This window comes from Ochotona princeps, chromosome X (genome assembly GCF_030435755.1).
Source record: "Ochotona princeps isolate mOchPri1 chromosome X, mOchPri1.hap1, whole genome shotgun sequence".
Taxonomy (NCBI): Eukaryota; Metazoa; Chordata; class Mammalia; order Lagomorpha; family Ochotonidae; genus Ochotona; species Ochotona princeps.
Window position 1 is genome coordinate 48,662,553 of NC_080865.1, and position 21,504 is coordinate 48,684,056.

The 21,504-nt window shown below is 38.5% G+C and overlaps 1 protein-coding gene across 3 annotated transcripts in view; it reads right to left on the reverse strand.

The window, feature by feature from the left end:
• Positions 1-474: 474 nt before the first annotated feature.
• The window catches only part of BRWD3 (bromodomain and WD repeat domain containing 3), a 118,160-nt gene continuing 97,130 nt past the window's right edge, over positions 475-21,504 (reverse strand). For 2 of the 3 annotated variants that reach the window (XM_058659224.1, XM_004592786.4), the window contains 14 exons: positions 21,356-21,467; positions 20,053-20,114; positions 19,796-19,951; positions 19,057-19,177; positions 16,142-16,267; positions 15,974-16,052; positions 14,199-14,255; positions 12,208-12,348; positions 10,987-11,058; positions 9,376-9,528; positions 7,928-8,091; positions 7,192-7,289; positions 6,522-6,680; positions 475-1,543 (listed from right to left, as the gene is read on the reverse strand). In XM_058659224.1, the coding sequence (XP_058515207.1) occupies positions 786-1,543; positions 6,522-6,680; positions 7,192-7,289; positions 7,928-8,091; positions 9,376-9,528; positions 10,987-11,058; positions 12,208-12,348; positions 14,199-14,255; positions 15,974-16,052; positions 16,142-16,267; positions 19,057-19,177; positions 19,796-19,951; positions 20,053-20,114; positions 21,356-21,467 (2,258 nt within the window). In that variant the 3' untranslated portion in view covers positions 475-785. The remainder of the gene's footprint in view (positions 1,544-6,521; positions 6,681-7,191; positions 7,290-7,927; positions 8,092-9,375; positions 9,529-10,986; positions 11,059-12,207; positions 12,349-14,198; positions 14,256-15,973; positions 16,053-16,141; positions 16,268-19,056; positions 19,178-19,795; positions 19,952-20,052; positions 20,115-21,355; positions 21,468-21,504) is intronic. The other variant, XM_058659222.1, reaches the window with a different exon arrangement.

Consider the following 21,504-nt stretch of genomic DNA (forward strand, 5'->3'; position numbering starts at 1 on the left):
TTTGCTACATATTTACAAGGCACCAACCCTTTCTCACCTTTAACGTGAATTAAGCAAATCAATGAAAAGCGTATCAAGATCCCCCCACCCCCCAAAAAACTGTAGTATAAATATATACTTCAGTTCAGTACAATTCACGAAAGTTTGGCCTGGGAAGAGTAAAATAATCCAGATCGTTCTTACAATATATAAACTGTAAACATTTAATAGCTGCCTTTAGGATTGGTGTATTGTGCAAAAGTTATTATTACTGGGTATAGGAATCAAAATGGCAAAAACAAACTATATAAAACTCTGTAAGAAGGTGCTATACTTCTGTGATACAAAAGCAAAGAGAGGGATATTCCATTGAGATAAAAACATCATGCTACTCTTGAGAAGCTGAATGCTCCTTTAATGTAGTAAATCTGTAGTGTGTGTGTGTGTGTGTGTGTGTGTATGTATGTATGTATGTGTGTGTGAGAGAGAGAGAGAGAGAGAAAGAGAGAGAGGGGGAGGGAGAGACAGAGAGAAAGTGAGAGTGAGTGAGTGTGCACACGTATGTGCAGCTATGTCTATGTGGGAAGAATTTCCTTTAATTTAAGGCCTAATGAGTAAGGCTTGTTTTAATAAATGAAGTGTGGAGATTAAAAGTCTTGAAACAAACATATACTGGCATAATGGAAAAGCACCAATGTGAAAGGAAGCAGAAGTCCCCACACAACTTGCTTTGTAGATTTCCTGGTAGATTCCCTGCAGTAGAAGGCCATTGAATTTTTTTAAAATTATTCTAAATTTATTCACTGTTAATAATTCCATCCCATGAGATGGCTAACCCTGGCTTTTTCTGTCATTTTACGCACTCTGCCTGATCTGGATGTACCAAGATTCAGAGGATCCTCAGTGGACACAAAATTGTCATTATCAGAATCATCATTATATAAAACAGTTCTCCTGCCCTGGTTTCTTGTTTTAATCCGAGGCAGTCTACTGAAACGTCCTGAAAACATTGTATCAAACTCATCATCAGCAACCCGGGCTCGCTTGGCTCTGGTGGCTCCTCTAGAAGCACCTCGTCCTCTCCTCCCTCGCCCTCTGCCCCTAGTAGTGCCAGCTCCACCTCTTCCTCGACCCCCCCGGCCTCTGCCTCCTCTCCCTCTGCCTCCCCTACTCCATCTGCCCCATGTGCCCCATCTGCCTCTTCCTCCCGTGCCTCTTGTCTTCCAGTTTCTTTTTCCATTGGCATGTTGCTTTCTGAGTTTTCTTTTAGGTCTAGTTTGTATGAATTTGCTATAGTCATGGTCTCCATCTACATAATCTTGATCTGTTCTGGAAGTTGATTCGGAGTCAGAATCAGAACCACAAGTACTTTCAGAACTTAAACTGGATCCCAACTCTCCACTCTCGGAGGAGGACAAATGGGATTTTTCTTTTGTTTCTTTCTTCTCTTTCTCTTCTCCTCCCGCGCTTTCGTCTTCTTCTGATGCACTGAGTAACTTCCTCTTCATTCCTGTCCGGGGCTCTCTGCCGTCACCATTGATAAGGGGTCCATCAAGGGAATGATCTAAAGTAAAAGGAAGGAATTGTAAACGTTAAACTCGGACATCAATAAAATGGTTCGATTCAGAAGCAAAATCAAGTATCAAAAACTTTAATGTCCACAGATGGGCTAAATGCACGGGAGAGTATCAGAGCAAGAAGTTAAATGAGACAAAGCCTTTGCTTTTGCACAGGTAAAGAACAGATAGAAAATTCACTTTATGATGATGCATGCTAGAAAACGTGTGTTGTGGGGTGTATCTCAGACATGAAGACTCCTATGTAGAGGTAGTATTTGAAGAAGAACTGAATGAAGTGAGATCTAAGGAAAGAACACTGTAGAAGAAACAGGCGATACTGTAACTAGACTGAAAACCAGAATAAGAGGCAATACTGCAGATGACCTCCAGGGGGAGCACTTGAAGCTAGAAAAAGAAAGGATCTGCTAGGACACACATTTTTGGAAAGACTCATGTTTGAAGGCAGAGCCACAGACAGAGGGAGACATACAGAGCTCTTCCATCCGCTCCTCTGATGGCCACAGCAGTCATCACGGGGCCACGCTGAAGCCAGGAGCTTCACCTGCTTCCTTCGTATGAAGGGCAGGGGTCCAAACACTTGAGCCATCTTCTGCCACTTTTCCCAGGCCATTATCAGAGAAGTAGATCAGAACTGGAGCAGCCAGAACAAAAACTGGCTCCCATGTGTGATTCTGGCATCATGGGTGGCAGCTGTACCTCCTACCACACCAGAATAGTACTATGGCACTATGGTTGGTCTATAAACAACAGACTGTAGAGAAGTCAAGATTTGAAAGCAGGGACCAGATGGGAATCCTTTGCAGTAGCTTATGTATGACACAATAATGGATGTACCAGTAGAGGTCATGATAATTAACTTGATTTGGAACATTTCCTTCTATAAGAACCACGAAAAACAAACTTGCACTTTAAAGACTGAACTATCATGATTTGCTGACAGATCAGATATTAAGCAAAGAACAGAATATTAAGAACAGAATCAAAGTAGACTCCTAGAAATCATGGCTTGAGCAATGGGTGAATGGAAGGAATATTTTGCTGTTAGAAAAACGTAATGAAGAATCTGGAAGAGGCTTGAAAGAAGATTTTAGTTTTAAATGTCCCAAGGAAATACAGAATTTAAATAGAAAACAATTTGGGGGCAGCACAGTGGCATAGTAGCCTAACCTTCAGCCTGCAGTGTCCACATCCCACATGGTCACCAGCACATGTCCCATCCATCTCCCTGCTTATGACCTGGGAAATCAGTGAAGGATGGCTCAGGTCCTGGCGCTGCTGCACCCATGGAGGAGACTCAGAAGAAGCTCCAGCCTCCTGGCTTCAGATCAGCTCATCTCTGGCCACTGTGGTTATTTGGGGAATGAATCAGGGGATGGAAGATCTCTCCCTCTCTGTCTCTCCTTCTCTCTGTAAAATTTGTCTTCTAAATAAAAATGAATCTTTAAAAAAGCAAGTAGATACATTAGTCTGGATTTCAGAGCACAGAACTAGAGACACCATTTTGTAAAATTTCAGCAAAGAGATGATATTTAGGCTCTTGAGAACTGGGAGAGTCCACTGAAGGAGCAAGCAAACAAAGAAAAGTGCCTGAGGTCTGAGCCCTGGGATGCTCTAACACTTAAAGGACTATCCAATTCGAAGGATTACAAGGGGCAGAGTGAGGTCACAGATACAGAGCCACAATCCAAACTCTCTTCTCACAGAAAAAAGATCCCAAGCAGAAAGTGGCCAGGTGCAAGGAGGAAAACCCCTTACATGCTAACGGTTATGGCACCTGGAGTATCTGTAACTGGGAGGAAATCAATGCCTGTTCTTTAAGCTGTCCAGTCTGGTATCTTACTGTGGCATCCTGAACGGCATAATACACTAGGCTAGAGCTCAAAGTCGTAGCAACTAAACTTTAGAAAGCTGGGACCGACACAATAGGCTAGCAGCTCACCTTGAATGCGCTGGGATCCCATCTGGGCAGCAGTTGTAATCCCGACGGCCCTGCTTCCCATCCAGTTCCCTGCTTGTGGCCTGGGAAAGCAGTCGAGGATGGCCCAAAGCCTTGGGACCCTGCAACTGGGTGGGAGACTCAGAAGAGACTCCTGGCTCCTGGCTTCAAATCAGCACAGCTCTGGCCGTTAAGATCATTTGGGAAGTGAACCAACAGACGGAACGAACATCTTCCTCTCTGTCTCTCCTTCGCTCTGTATATCGAACTTTCCAATACAAATGAAATGAATCTTTTTTAAAAAAAAGTTGTGTGGTGTAAGCGAGCTGCAGAATTCACACAACTTGATGACTGAATGGATATGAGGAGTAAATCAAAAGTCAAAGGGAAACCGCAAGCCGTTCAGATGAATGACTAGGAAGATGATGATGTCATTAACTAAAGCAGCACAGAAAAAAACAAGCTAGCTTGCGACGCGAGGATGATAAGCACCCAAGGGAATTTTTAGGAAGCAATTAGAAATTAGACTGGTAGAATAAAAGATGCTTGGGCATGGAATATGCAACTGGAGAATCAACCTCAGGATGAATGATATGGTCATTACACTATTTATAGTAGAAAAAAAGAGAAATAAAAACAGCGGGAAAACCTGCAAATGATAAGGCCATGGGGGGGAAACCAGAAGCTGAAACATACGAGCAACAGAAATAATACAAGAATCAGTGCAGAAGCCAAGATCCCTAAATAAAGAGTTCAAGGACACGTGGACTAAGCACACTGGTTGACCGCAGAAGACTACAGGCGACTTTCGGGGGGAAAGAGCTCTTGGAGAACGAAGGTGGCTAAAGCCAGACTGCGAGGTGCAATGAAATACATGGATAAAAAAGAAAACAGAGGAATCCCAGGCACTCTTATTTATCAAAGCTCAGCAATAAAGGGAAGGGCAAAGAAAGCGCTGATGTTAGCATGCAACAAGCAACGGTATCAATGACAAAAGGTGAGCAAAATAATGGTGCTCATTGCTTGACCAGGTGTATCTCAACAGTCCTCAAATAATCCATATAAAATACCTACCTGGGAAGTGTAGTTTTTAAATATATATATATATATATATATATATATATATATATATATATATATATATATATATATATAAGGGAGAAGGGAGGAAATGGAGAGGGAGAGGTAAGGAAGAAAAGGGGGAAGAGGAAGAGGAGGAGGAGGAAGAGAAGCAGGAATGGAAGGAGGGTGAGAGGGAATGAAAGAAAATATAATCCCTAATAAGGTAGTTCACTCCCCAACAGCCCATAACGGTGGGGGAAGGGAGACAGACATGGGGCCACGACAAAACCAGAAGCCTAGAAATCAGTCAAGGAGTCCCCCAGGGTTGGTAGGCACACAACAACTTTAGCCATCAGCACTGCCTTCCAGGGTCCACTTTAGCAGGAAGTTGGCGTCACCAATCCACGAAATGAATCACCAAGTCTGATTCTGGCAAACATACTGCCACAGAGTGCACGGAGATGTAAGAGATGTGGAAAAGCACAGCCACAGAGCTTTACAACTAATACACATTATATTCATGTAGTCAGTCGTGTGTTCTCAACTTATCCAGGGATGCATGGCTAGCAGGCAAAACTAGAAATAGAATACCACCTTTATAAACCTGTATCCATTGATCTTTGCAATATAAAACATGTTGCTTCCTCTATATGGGAGATTATTAACCTGAGATACAGAATCGCCAAATCAAAAGTACATTTCCTTGAGATGAGAAAGGAGAGTTTGTTTCAGCATAAGAACCAGAGCTGGAACTGAACCTAGGCACTCCTACATTGGGAGCAAGCATTCTACTCAACGGCCTAGTGCTAAGCCAAATGCCCATCTCTTTAAAGTCTATTTTTAAGTAATTTGATGTTAATATAAAATGAATATAGCGATTAATATTTCATTAAAAATGCATACAAAATAAAATTGGTATTCTAATACAAAATATTTATAAAAACCTATTAAAAATTTAAAAACTACAAATAACTGAATATAACAAGTTTCTCGAGTATGTGCAAGGTCTATAATACTGAACTAAGTATAAGTAGAAAGCATTAAAATCAGCCTCCAACTATGTTATCCTAACTCACATCTTGGTCCACGCTAGATGTACATGACAATGAATTATATCAGTGGATGCTTTAAAAGTATTGAACATAGTTTCTGGAGATGTCAGGGGAAGAGAATATCTGAACTATAAAAACATGGGAAAGTTGCAGACACCGGGGACTGAACGCAAGCACTTTTTCTCCAGCGCAGCTTGTTCCATTCCAGGCTAGGCCCTTTGGTTTTCCCTCTCCGAACCGGAGTAACCACAAAAATATGAGATCTATTTAAGGATGATCTGGGAAATGTCTTCCTTTCTCACGAATATGGTTCACTATATGAGGATTCCTAACTGTTTAACAATCTAGTTCTTACGTGCTTGAAGAAAAAATTCTTCATTTAGTTTTCCCTTGCTGTTTATTTTAAAAGACTGAAATATGTGAGGCCGGTGCTGTGTCACAGTGGATTTTCATTTGGGAAACCCATATCCGTAACCGAGCGCTGGTTTCAGTTCCAATAACTCCGCTTCTGATCCAGCTCCCTGCTAATGTACCCAGGAAGCAGAGGGATAATTCAAGCATCTGAGCTCCCGCCTCGGCTCTTGACTTCAGCGTGACCAAATTCCAACTGTTGCAACCATGTAGGGGAATGTTATCAGCTGAAGGAAGAGTTCTGTGTCTCTTTCCCTCTTTCAGGTAACTTTAAAAAAAAAAACTAAAATATGTTTCAAAACAGTTATCAGAAACTTGCTGGTGGCTTGCTGCTAGCTGTGGATATGAAACCTTGTCAAAATCAAATTTGGCACCATCAAAATTTCCTTTACCCATAAGGATATACCGTTTTTCCTACTCTCGTACATTAGCTATTAAATGACTCATCTTCCTTCACTAGAAAACAAAAAGTAAGTACCCCACCCCATACTTATTTCTTACCTTGTTTAGCTGGTACAACTCTATTTCGAAATGATTTGGCCTTCCCTGCTTCATGGCTATTTCCACTTCTGCTATGTCCACTGAAACTCGATGAGGAAAATGGCCCATCTACTTCATCATCAAGTAGATACAGTGAAAGCCCTTCAGCAGCATCTGAAACTTGCATTTTAAAAGATTGTTAACATAGTTGTTTCCAGGAAAATTAAACTGACTGCTTTTAAACTGTATCTCAGTTATTTTAGTCTAACCCCAAGACTGTGTTGGTCTATGAAAGAGGTGAGAATGTTTTCAGAACAAACGGCTTAACCATCATTAAACTTTTAAGGAAAACATGTGACAAAATTTATCCACGGAATCCAGCAATACATGCGACGAATCCTCAAATTCTTACTTTGGCAAATATAATGTAGATACGTGCACTGAGATACAGTAGAGGCATTACAACATGAAAGTCACACAATTTGAAAGCCAAAAGACTTCAAAATTCATGCAAACAATGTGGCCTCATAACTTATCCAGGGCCACATAGCTAGCAAGCAGAATTGGGATTAAAGTATAATTTTTCTAAATGTAAATTCACTGTGGTTGGTTCTATAAGCCATGTTGCTGCAGATGCTTAATAGCAGTATGAAACTGACCTACAGAATGCCCAAAATCAAGGTACACTTACCAGGGGAAGAAAAAGGAGAGCTGGTCCTGGCATAAGACACTGAGGTATTCTGGTCACTTTTAGGCTGCAACTTCATTTGCTTCTGCTTCCCTTTTGGACTATAAGTAAAAATACATAATAATAAGGAATTTTTCCATTCACAACACATCATGGTAGACAGTAGGTGAAACGCTTAAGGTAACCAAAGAAGAAATGCTCTAAAATCCAAGCAAAATGCCTCAAATTGATAATCTGACAAATAAACTTCAACCACTAGAATAAGTTTCTCATATATAGTAAAATCCACATGGGTACAAGAATCTCGAGATCTTCATAAACTGTTCAGAAATGTTCAGAAGTGAGTCAAAACATACAAAGTGCTTTGAAAACATGAAACGTGGGCCCGGCGGCGTGGCCTAGCGGCTAAAGTCCTCGCCTTGAAAGCCCCAGGATCCCATATGGGCGCCGGTTCTAATCCCGGCAGCTCCACTTCCCATCCAGCTCCCTGCTTGTGGCCTGGGAAAGCAGTTGAGGACGGCCCAAAGCTTTGGGACACTGCACCCGCGTGGGAGACCCGGAAGAGGTTCTTGGTTCCCGGCACCGGCCCGTTGCAGCTCACTTGGGGAGTGAAAACATCGATGGAAGATCTTTCTCCCTGTCTCTCCTCCTCTGTATATCCGGCTTTCCAATAATAATAATAAAATCTTAAAAAAAAAAAAAAAAAGAAAACATGAAACACTCCATCCATATGGCATACCTAGGATCTCTGCTACTAGATAATGAACTGCTGCTGCTCCTTAGACGTTTTCTGTACCGAGGCCTTCTCCGCTTCTGACTCTGGATTGCTGACTTATATTCAGAGATGATATTTTTAATACGACTTTCAAATAAAGCAGATAGCCGCAGCGTCATGCTATAGATCTGCAAGGGTGGAAATTACAGTCTTAATTGTTTGGATTAAATCACACGAACAATACAAATACACCTCGATTGGCATCAGCATCACAATCCCACACCAAATCAATTCACTAAGTAGTCACTTGAGAAATTCTTGAAGAATTAAGATAATTTCACCCCCCAAATTAATAAACGTTTAGAAAAGATAACTTCATGGTAGAAAGGGTAATACAAAATTTTCATGTTGTCAAGGGAATTTTAGATGAAACATTATAAAGGACGATTTGCAATCTGTATCAAAAACCTTACAGACACACATGCTCACTGGCTAATATCTTACTTCTGGGAAATTGCATAGATTACTGCACAGACACAAAAATCATGATCAAGAACATTAATGATATTTGCCATAGCACTATTCATGCAAAAATGAAAAACTAGACAAACCCTAAATGTTTAGCAAGAGGACAATAATTAACATAACACTTAAAATCTTATTTTCAAAGAGTCATAATTGTATGGGATAATATTTGCTATAAATAAGTAATCAAAATATGAAAGCTACTACTTTAAGGAATGAATAACCATTTGTAAGTATATATGTTATTCAGTGAAATCTTGGAAGTATTTACACTGAATGCTAAGTGTAAATAAAAAGAGGAGCTTGACTCTACAGATGACTCTTGTTTTCTTTGTATTTCTCTATATTCCCAAACTTTATGCAGAGAATAGGCCTTTTGTAACATTCAAAATCAAGAGTCGAAAAGCAAATGTGAAAAATTATGATTTATGAGGTGAAGCGGCCAAGTGTATAACTACTGCGCAAGTGGTTTAAAAGTCAATCAGATATCAGTGACTCAGAGAGGCAAAAATTATTATTATGTCCGCTGACAAAACATGGGGAAAATATTAACTGTGAGTATGAATAAATAGGAACAATTTCCCAATGGACTATAAATATTTTGATCTACAAACACATTTCATATAAATTAATACTATCAACCATCTTTGTATTTATCCAGTCACCAGACCTATTAAAAGCTCAAACTACTACAGCTCCTTTGCTAGTTAAAGAATAAAGATAAGGGGGAAAGAAGAAAACAACATGCTTGTTTCAGAATGACTAAGTGTATATTAATACACATCTAATAAATCATTTCAGACAGGATAGTGGTAACTGAGGTTCAGTAACTACGTCAGAGCTCTAGTGTCTATTTATTTAGAAATTTCAAAAGTTCTGAGAGAAGACAGCTCGACACATATCACCAAACCCTTTATAATTAAAATATCTAACATTAGTTTTCGTACCCTTGATTTTTTATTAGAGGTATAAGCTTTGGAGTTGCTGAATATTTGGCGAACATCCTTATAAAATTCCAGAGGACTACCATAGCTTCCTGCTTCCAAAGTTTCTCTCACAGTGCTGAAATCCATAGGCGTATCAACAGTGTCTTGGAAATCCTACAAAGAAGAATGTATTTTTACATACTTGATGTATACAATATCTATATTAAATAACACAATGGAACTGACAGCTGTATCACTTACTGATGCAAATCCACCATGAAATATGTATTGCTCTTCAACCTGCCAACTGCCTCTCCCCAACCTCAAACTAACTTTTAGTGGCTCATGGAAACAGCAGGGGTTTGTGGGAGAGATTTAGTCTTCACATTGCTGCTAGTTACCATACGTAAAGAACTCTGAAGTGATAGACAAAATATGTGTAGTTACTGGTTACATCTCTACAGAGTATGCAATAAGGAATTCCATTTGTTACTGAAAGGCTGATAAAACTTTCACATTCTGGCAAATTACTTAGTGATGACAGAAAATTCAATTTTTACACATATTTAGACAGTTCCATTGTATCAATTAGCTATAGACAAGGTACTTCAGAAAGTTCATGGAAATAGAAAATTTTATTTTCATGCAGAAAAATTCAAATTCGCATATTTTTTTTCATAGCGTCTATTTTCCACAAAGTTTTTAAGTCTCCTCATGAGATTTCCAAAGTACCTACCTCTGAAAACATTTTACTTAGTGTCACCAGTCGAATGCCAAAGTCAAACTGGCTTTGCTTTTCTGCTTTCTGGGTGTTTTTTTTTTTTTTTTTTTTGGATCAATGTGATCGTTTTGCTTCATCTAAGGTCTTCAATCTCACAGGTTCAAATTAATTTGATTTACATTAGAGGAAAAAAAACAGATCTCACTTTAACCTAAATCATTCAACTCTGAGACTTTTGGAAGGGGTATCATATGGAATGATACTCTAAAATCGGTACCAATATATTCCACAGCCTTCAAAAATAAGTTTCATACTGAAAAACATAGTGTTAGGTCCTCCATCCAAATCAGAATCATTAGAAAGTAAAACCACCACATTTTCCACAAAAGAGAAAAACCAAAGAGCCAGTAGAAGCAACACAGAAAAGAGACAAGAAAAAATATTTTCAAAGCTAAAGAAAACAAAATTGCTATAAATGCATCTCCTTTTCTTAGAGCATTCCAATAGTATGTCTTAGCTTTTCACAGAATTAAAAATGTGAGAAGTTAGGTAGTATGACGATGGTAACTCGAACACGTGAATTGCCTGATGAATGTGAAGTCCCAGTGGGAACAATCACTGCCACACAGATATCTCATATTGTGTAACTGAGCTTTCTATTGGGCTGCAACAGCTTTATCTACATAGACAAGTAAACATTTACATGGATGCTACAAAGAATAATCTAGAGAACATGTTAATATGAAAAACAAATAAACAGTGGTCCCAAGAATTAAACAGATCTTAAAAATATCCAGTTAGAAGACACCCTTAACAAATTATATACGGAACATGTACCATTATTGAGATTTTTTAAATTAAAAACTACAAAAACAACCAGGATATGCTGAATAAGAAATGACTAAGCCTACCTCAGACAGAGAGGAATCTTGTCTTTCTGCAACAGCTGATCCTGACGATTCTCCCTCTTGCTCCTGGTGGATCTTTTAGGGTAAAGAGCACATATGGTATTTCCACCCCACCACAACAAAATTATAAAGAATTGTAACTCCATTTTGATGTAAGACGCAAAGATCATTCAATAGAAACTGTTTCTAAGACAACTTTAACATGAAAAAAAATTCTACATTCATTATTCCCTTATGAAAAAGCGGAGAAACAATTTATTCTGCCCAAAGCCCCATGAACAAACAAAAAGAAGTTTCTGATCCTTTTAAGATTGCTTATGGCAACTAGGACCTGCGTATACAGATAATAATAATATTGGTATCAAGGAAGCTCAGAGGATGGGCCAAGTTATTTTGGAAACACTGCTTTATTTTTCCCCTAACACAGTAAGAGATTTGCTGTACACATTAAAAGGTAACTCAATGTGTAGGTATCCTCTTAGAAAAGAAATTCAGGGCTGGCATTGGAGCACAGTGGACAAAAGCAGTGCTGGCATCCCATACGGACACTCATCTACGTCCCGGATACTCTACTTCTTACCTTGCTCCTTACTGATGCACCTGCAAGTGCAGCAGAAGATGGACCAAGAGCTTGGGCCCCATAACCCACATGGAATACCCTAAAGAAACTCCTGGCTCCAAGCCTTGAGCGAAGCAGTGGGTGGAAATCTTTCTCTTTGTCTCTCCCTCTCTAACTCCGACTTCATTCAATTGAATAAATAAACATTAAAAAAAAGGAAAAAAATCCTATATTCTAAGTTGCCACTGCTTAAAGACAATTAATTAATACTATATTTGCTACTCTGTAAACATACTAATAACATATTTCATATAAGTGAAACAGGAGAATCATATCTATAGTGCATATGAGTGCGTGAAGTGCTAGTAAAATGTATTAAACAAGAATCTGAAATAAAACGGAAAGAAATCAAAAAGATTTGCTTCAAATATGGCTTGTATCCATATAACTTACCTAAGTGTATAACAAGCGGTTTTAAAAGTCATAATGAATCATATCGTACATTTTAAGAATTCAGAGATACAAAAGAAGGAAGGAAAGCTGGGAAGGAGAGACTGAGGGACAGAAGCAGGAGAGGAAAGAGAGAGAGGACTGCTCTTCACCGGATTTGAACATGGACACTGACAGGAAATTATCACATTGACGATTATTGGAAGGCTGCTTACCGGGTGAGCAGACGTCTCAGCAGCCTGTCGGAACGGCTCTGAGTCTTCACGTTCATAAATGAGGCTCAACAGTTCTTTGCACTGTTTTTTCCAAGCATCAGCACTGTACTTTAAAGACTGTCTTCTCCCTCGGCACTTGACCTACAGATTTTAATAGAATTATATATGTGACTTTTAAATTGTTCATTGTGCTTCTTATGCATCACTAATAATAATGAATTTGTTTAAGATACAGCAGCATCTATTCAAATTTCTTAGTTTAGCTATTAGGGGTGGGCATCTGGCATAGCCGAAGACACTGCTTGAAACACTCACCTCCCATTATCTCAGTACCTGGGCTACTGTCCCAGCTCTGCCCAATCCTAGCTCCCGGCTAAAGCACACCCTGGAAGGCAGCAAACACTTGGTCTTCAGAATGCACGTGGGAAACTCAAACTGAATTCCTGGTTCCTGGTTTCAGTCTGGCCCAACCCTGGCTGTTGTGAGCATTTCAGGTGTGAGCCAAAAGCCAAGAGATTTCTCTTCTCCAATTTCCAGTCTTTCAGATAAAATAAATAAATGATCGTAAGAGATACCTGCTCCACCATATTTAGGCCAGCACTGTTCACAAGAGCCAAACTATGGAATCACCATCAGATAAACAGATAAAGAAAACGTGACACATGGATATTTACACACACAGGAATACTATCCAGGTGTATAGATAAAAAGAATGTGAGTCTATCATCTGTAGTAAAGTGGTTGGAATTGAAGGATATCATATTGAATGAATTAAGCCAGACACAGAAAGCTAAACATTCCGTGTTCTCTCTTACATGTGGGAGGCAAAATGAAAAGAAATACCACAGTATTGCTGCGGATGCAGTCTTTGCCAAATCAACAGGAATCAAACACTATAGCTTGAATGATCCTATAATTTACAAAGTTTAAAATTTACTTTCATATAAGTGAAAGTGAATACCTTTTCCTATTTTCCTGCTGGACTATAACCTTTTTTTTATTTAGGGAAGCCAATAAAAAACCTTTGACTATAATGTGAATTAAAAATTATAGCTTATAAATGATAAAATTTATAAACCTAAAATTTAAAAATGAATTAGACCTCGTTATCCCTGGTCAAAAGAAACAAAAACCGCCATTACATTTGTGGAAATGGTGAGAATTTTGATATTCTGAATTTCCGTTAAAAAAAATATCTGAACCTCCCATAAAGTACAGAGAAAATTTTTTCCTCTACAAATTTAACAGATACATTACTTTAATATTTGCTTATACTTAAGTATACTTGACAATAGCAGCATATCTTCCTAAAACACTGAGTGTTTTCTAGTAAATTCTTTACGGTTACCAAGAATGCCAGTTCATCACCTGACATATTTTCATACGATCACTTTCAACATTTCCAAGGACACTATTTCTTTTACAAAAGCATCTACGCAAAAACAGAAGTTAACACAGCTGACCAAAGTCTGCTATCTTTAGCAGAGCTTATCTGCAGGATGGCCCTTTAATTTTCATTTGAAAACTCGGTATATGAATTGTTTCCTAAATTATAAAAGTAGTTTATTATACCTAGACAGTATTATCAATGTAATTTGTGTTGAATGGAATCTTTGCATGTACTAGTCAGAGTGGCAATATAACCTTCCCCAAGGAAAATCCATGCGGACAGCTGCCACTCACATGCACGGTGCTTTATTTTCTTTTTGGGGAAAGAACATGCCATGTGGCAACTTATAAAAAGTGAATATGAAGCAGAATGAACACAGATCTCTCCAGGCTCTGTTTTCGCCTATGATTCGGCCGTGTATCCTTACTGTGTCAACGTAATAAACCTTAGCCCTGAGTAGCCAATCGTGTGTGTGAGTGTGTATGCTGTTTTCCTAAGAACTAGTCCTTCTAGGAACTCCCCAGATTTCTGGTTATTCTCAGGGATCCCCCAATATAGGAAACTTGGAAATGTTTTCTTAGCAGTTCATTTATTTACTTACCCTTCTTCCAGATGAAGTCCCAGGACCATCTGAATCTAAATCAACCAGCTCAGTATCCTAATTAAAAGTAGAATAAGATTAGTTGATTTATTAATATTTTAAAAAGCAGAAAAATGGAAGAGGATGTTCAGATACAACCAAAGTTTTACAAATAAATGTGAACATAATCACCCACATTTATAAATAAACGGAATGCGGAAATAAGTAGGAGACTTACTAGAAAATTCACCAAGATGGTATGTATGCAATAGACAATATATTGTTAAATTAGAATAGGAAAATGGGGAACATATATAGTAACCAGTATCTAAGTGGTAATATTTTCTAAAAACAATCCTATGGAAAGGCCGGCATGATAACTGGCTAATCTTCCTCCTAAAAGGACCAGCAACCATATGGACACTGGTTCATATCCTGGCTGTGGTACTTTCCATCCAGCTCCCTGCTTGTGGCCTGGGAAAGCAGTGCAGGACAGGCCAAGGTCTTGGGACCCTGCAACCGCGTGGGAGACTCGGAAGAAACTACTGGCTCCTGTTTTCAGATTGGTGCAGCTCCAGCCATGGTAGCCACTTGGGGAGTGAATCAACAGATTTTTCTCTCTGTCTCTCCTCCTCTCTGTATATCTGACTTTCCAATAAAAATGAATAAATCTTTTGAAAAAATCCCACACTATACCCATTCAATCTAATTATCAATTACTCATCATTCATCTTTCGCCACTTCAACAAAACTCTTCTGTACAGGGAAAATGTAAGCATTAAAACCTACAATTAATTTCAGTATCTCTGTGAGGGATAGTTTTGTAATACAAAGAGGAAAGCCCAGTTAATACTGATGATGGTAAAGAACCTAGGCAATACCTATAGGAGAATAAAAGTAGCTCCCACATTAGGGAAACTATTTTCTAACAAAATGAAACTGTCAAACTAAATTTTGTATTCTAAGTCAAAGACTAGTACTTTGGGGAAAAACTCATGTTACGTTAAATTCTCAGTTTAAAATATGTTTAGGTAAAAAAGTTGGAAAATACAAAGAATAGCTCATGGAAATGCTTATTATGATATGAATGGATTTCAAAATTTGCACCAAAATCAACTTGTGCTTTAATTCCAATTTTCCACAAACATTTCAAGTACTCTCATGTAAGAAATATAAGGAATATAAGTATTACATTTTTCTTGGGCTTTCAGAGGTTAAAACTAACAGGCACATCACATTTCCCCTTACTGTTATGCAAATGGAATTTAACTAACAAAGTTAATACGTGTTTTATGGTCAGATTCATTTTCATGAAAGGATATAAAACACCACTAGAAATTTACCATTCTGGACATTAATACTGACAACATAAACTTGTAAAATATTCAGGCCACTACTATAAAATCTAGCATGTTTGAGTCACTCATGTTTGGAATCAACTGTTTCTTCCCATGCACACTGTATAGAAAATACAATCCCTACTCAAATGTCCATCATTGTTGTAAAATTGTGAGTAAGGGCTATAAAATAAAGCACCAATTTCTACTGGCTGAAACCCATGGAGGCAAAAAACATTGCTGGCCATCTGTTTCTGTAAATCTTGAAGCATTATTATATTTTTCGTATATATTATCTGATTACAAGTTAAGCTGAAGAGTTTAAAGAAAAAGATGCAGATGTTCATCTTTCAACTATTTCTTTGCTCACAGCCAATTACAACATTTACACATTAATTTCCACACTACTTCAAACAGCAGAAAATAATTTATTCCTACTACTCATCCAGTGGTTCTTACCTCCTCTGCATCAGTACTGTTCAGTTCTTCTGCTTTAACTTTATTGTAAGTGTCCAGTATATCAGTACAACTCTGATCCCTAAGAAACAAGGTAAGTCAAAATAAATTTTATTACTATTTTTTTTTTAAATCAGATGTTCAACTCTGGAAAATGAAGCTGCTTCTTACCCAATAAATCGAAGTAAGACATCAGTCACAATTTTGGCTGCTTTAACTATAGGACTGTCTGGCTCATTGAAAGTCCTAGCGTTGTGCTCAATGTAGCGTACCTCCCACATTAATGCTGATATTCTCCTGGAAAAGGGAAAATAGCCTCTGTTAGTCTTGGTTGATACATGTGAAGAGTATCCTAGGAATATACAAAATAAACAAGCAAGAATTTAATCATGTTATGTCAAATGTTTCAATTACATGAATGTGATTCAACAGATTTGTGTAACTGGTATGCACCAAAAAAGGGACAATTATAATTACAGTATTTGAAGCACAGGCACAAGTTTGAATCCCTTGACTTGAAACAGAACTAACCCAGGATGTTATGAGTAAAGAGTGACTTGCCAAAGTCCAACTATAGCATGGCAGCTAACCTGGTGCCAACATCCAATATGGGCTCTGGTTTGAGCCCCGACTGCCCTACTTCCAATCCAGCTCCCTGCTCATGTTCCTTGGAAACTAACGGAGGATGACTCAAGTGCTTGGGCTCCTACACTCATGGGAGACTCAGAACAATCTCCTGACTCCTGGTTTTGGACTGGTCTAGCTTCAGCCCCTGTAGCCATTTGGGGAGTGAACCAGCAGACAGCTCTCTGTCTCTCCTCCTCTCTGTAATTTCGTCTTTCAATAAATAAATATATATATTTTTAGAAGTGATTTTACAATGAAATAAAAGTGTGGTATAACAGAATCTCAGAAAAATGTTTAGTTTTTAAAGAAAAAATCAAGAGTACCAAGAACAGATTGTAGGAAATGAGATTTTTATTGCTACTTTTTGAAAGATTTAGCCAGTGGAGCCAGGTCGTCACCTAGCAGCTACACCCTGTGTCTATAACACCAGCATTCAGTCAGTGCTGGCTGCTGCCCTAGCTGTTTCCATTTGATTGAGCTCTCTGTTAAAGGCCTTGGAAAAGCCATACAAGATAGCTGAGTATTTGCGCCCTGCCATCCAATTGGGAGATGAGGCTCCTGGCTTTGCCCTGCCCCAACCCTGGCCACTGTGACCATCTGAGGGGTAAACAGACAGAAGATCTCTCTCTGACTTCGTCTGTCTCTCCCTTCTTCTCTTACTTCATCTGTCTCTCCCTCCCTCTCTGTAACACTGACTTAAAAGAAATATGTAAGTATTTATTTGAAAAGTAGAGTGACACAGCGAAAGAGACATCTTCCATCTGCTGCTGCACTGTTCTAATGCCTGCTATAGACAGGGCTGAACCATGCAGGAACCACAGAATCCATCTGACTCTCACACATGGATGGCAGGGTTCCAAGCACTTGTATCATGATCTGCTGCTTTCCTAGGCGTATTTAGCGGAAGTTGAATTTGAATCAGAGCAGGCAGGACTGGAATTAGCACTTCAGCACAGTATGCCAGAGTTGCGAGTGGTGGCTCAACCTGTTGCACCACAATACTGGCCCCTGGCAAGCTTCTTTCATGATGTACAATATCCGATGCAATAATACATCCAATTTGCATCAGAGAATGATGCATCATGGTATCTTTACGAACAGGTGTAACAGATTCGGGTGCAAAGGATCAGGAGATGCTCTCTGTAACTCTTCCATAATCATTCCCCTCCAATGACAAACAAGGAGGGGGAGAATATCTTCTCTATACATTTGAGGGTTCTTCAAATAGTTTATGAAAAATGCTTATTATGAAACACCTATTTGAGGTTTTCCAAAAACATCTCACACCAAATAAACTTCTCTTTTAATTCCATTTTTTCAATCGTAGTACACTGGGTTTTGCTGTCTATGTACACTAAAGTATTAACCATTTTCTGACTAACATTTTTTCCTTTCGTCTTATGTAGCATAAACTCTGATAAGGAAAGGGATGAGAAGAGGGCATCAACCATTTCCTGAGCCTTTTTTTTTAAGATAATCCAATAAAAATGTTAATTTTTATATTAGCCTCAGTTTCATCACATTTTAGGTCTGTGCTGTGGGTTTAGTTGCTGAGCTTCAGTTCACCTACAAAATCAACAGGACATCATTTTATGTGTGTTAGTAAACAAGCAACATCAAAAGGTCTGATGAGGGCCCAGTGGTGTGGCCTAGTGGCTAAAGTCCTCGCCTTGAATGCGCCAGGATCCCATAGGGGCGCCGGTTCTAATCCCAGCAGCTCCACTTCCCATCCAGCTCCCTGCTTGTGGCCCGGGAAAGCAGTTGAGGACGGCCCAAAGCCTTGCGACCCTGCACCCACGTGGGAGACCTGGAAGAGGTTCCTGGTTCCCGGCTTTGGATTGTCACAGCAACAGTTGTTGCGCTCACTTGGGGAGTGAATCACTGGATGGAAGATCTTCCTCTCTGTCTCTTCTCCTCTATGCATATCTGAATTGTAATTAAAAAAAATAAATCTTTAAAAAAAAAGGTCTGATGAAAAAATTGAACTCAGTAAACAAGTTAATTTGGGGGCAAAAAGTTATTGAATTCATACACACTTTGTTCAGAGCATACATTTTCTATGAGCTTTTTGCAAATCCCTGATCTAATTCAATTAAATCTAATTAACTGCTGCCTAATTGCCTTACAGAGGATTGAAATAGGCTTCAAATCTCCACAAAACCTTATTCATAATAAATCCACAAATCATTTAATCTTTTTTTAATAAACCAAAATTAACTCATGTTTTTAATACATGATTGGTCATGTCTATATTTTCTTGACTCATTCTTTCCTAATCACCCTTTTTGCTGGCAGAGTAAGAGTCTATTAAATTGAGAGAAATCTTTGTTCTGAAGTTTTAGAAGAGATTATAGACTGAGTCTTTTGGATGAATAATGTATACTATAAAAACAACGTATTTTCAAAATGAAAAAATGTAAGCCATACAGCCACGAATTTTATGATCAAACTACACAGACCTGTAAAAACGGTTTTCAAGTCTTCGTCTGATGGTGTTGAGGTCCGTTGGATAAGCAACTACAGTACAGTACAAGGGGTAGGCACTGAGATCCACTGGAACAGCAAAAGGGCTGGCAAAATCTACAAAACAACCAGTCCAAAACGGTGGCTATAAAGGACATAAACAACTCATGCTAACAGGCAAAACTATACTCAGAGCCAATAAGGGAATGTAATAGCCGACATTTGCAACACAATGATTCATTCAAATCATACTGTTTCTCTTTTCATTCAGACATATTTATCTATAAATCAACAATACATTGGGTTAAATTAGGTAAATTCAGAAAACATGAAAGGAGTTGTCACATTTAGTTTCAGATTTCTGTGTCTTTCCCAGACGAATGCAAAACTTCTCAAGTGATGTGTTTTAGGGAACATATTTGAGAAAAATGCATTCGCATCCACTGTTTGACTAAGGAATCCCATTCAAAGACAGGCTCAAGGAATAGCTAGAGAGCAAAAATGACTCAAGAAAGGAAAAGATATTTATATGCTGGCATTCACAATTTGCTCCCAAAGGGCTGAAAACACTTAGGATTAGTTTGGCCAAGCACAAACAAATGTCAGTATTAAAACTAGAATCACTCTGCCTCTTGAGTTAAAAAATGACATGCACTGTGGGAAATCATATTTGCTTATGGAAAACTCCAAACTTTGCCGGCTTTCATAGCTTCTAATATTTCACATTCACCATACCCAGGGAAAGAAGGTGGTTGATGCCCTGAATGACCCGTTCACATTCCTCATCTCTGGAATGAGCTCCCCACTCTCCTTCCTGGGGTTTGTAGAGCAAAGCAGTCAGTTCCTCCTGGGAGACAGGAATACCAGCACCAACTTCATCTGGAAAGGCAGCTAGGTATAAGATGAAAAATAAGAAATCATCAGTTTCCAATATCATGCTATTGCCATGTTACTTTAAAAGAATTTTGATTTATTTTAAAAAGCATATTTACTTCCTTCCGGAATTGGCTCCATGTCCCAGGGGCTCATCTTTTCTCTCTCATTATTGTCCCAGCTATTCAAAAAATAAAAAAGATGCAAATCAAATTCACACATCCTTATTTCAGACATTAACAATTTGCATGACTTCTTGGGTGGGGAGGGACTTGGAAAAGGGCAATGTAATTTTTTTATAAATAAAACTTTGTATAAAAATAATAATAAACACTTAATACAGTAAACATGGCAAACCAGTACAAAATTTATCATTAAAACTACTCTTAACTTTTTATTTGCTCTTTTATTTCTAAACAACATATATTCAATATTAAATTGAAGAAAAAAATATATTTTAGGGCCCGGCATGATAGAATAATGGTTAAGGTCCTCCTCGCCTTGAATGCGCCCTGGGATCCCATATGGGCGCCGGTTCTAATCCCAGCAGCTCCACTTCCCATTCAGCTCCCTGCTTGTGGCCTGGGAAGGAAGTCGAGGATGGCCCAAAGCTTTGGGACCCTGCAACCGTGTGCGAGACCCAGAAAAAAGTTCCTGGCTCCTGGCCTCAGATTGGCCCAGCACCTGCCGTTGCGGCCACTTGGGGAGTGAATCATTGGATGGAAGATCTTCCTCTCTGTCTCTCCTCCTCTCTGTACATCTGCCTTTCCAATAAAATAAATAAATCTTTTTAAAAACATTTTAAAAATATATACATATCAGAAAATAAAACTTTCAGATTAAGAGTTATCACATATTTCCTTAAAACAATATATTTTATTCAAATAGCTTAAGTATAATAGCATCAGTCAATTTCCAGAGAATAAACATTTCCTCTATCATTGAGTAGCATCATTTGTGAGGAATCTTAACAACTCTCAGATTTCAATGAAAGGAAATAACAAATGCCATGCTTTATCCAAAGATAAAGCAGAAACCTCTGTCTACATTTCTTAACATTAAATAAAAGATTAGATATTATTACTGTTATGTTCCTGCTTTCCCACTCACAGAAAACATTCAATTTCAGTATTCTCCAGTAAATTAGTTTAAACTCCTGTCTAAAATAGAACTGCTTAAGGCAAAACACAGACAATGACACAGAAAGAAATTGTCTTTATTCATTGTTTTAGCAAGCATATTGGACTAAAAGGCTTATCATCAAATTCTTTCCTTACATCTACTATGACACCTTCCTTAAAGATACAGGTATTGTGAAACTAGACAAGTCAGGTAAAAAGCTATTATCCTAGTAGAGTTTGTTTAAAGTCCCTATTATACTATAGTAGCATATCAGGCATAAAAGACTATAAGCATACTTACTGAACACTGTAACACTGGAAAGAGCTATCAGGATACTCTGGTTGAAAAGGCTGCTGACTCTCCACAGTCCCAAACCACCAGGCATCATCTATTATACTGCGGAATCTATCACCTGTAATGTTTTTTAAAAATCCTTAATAGGGTACTCA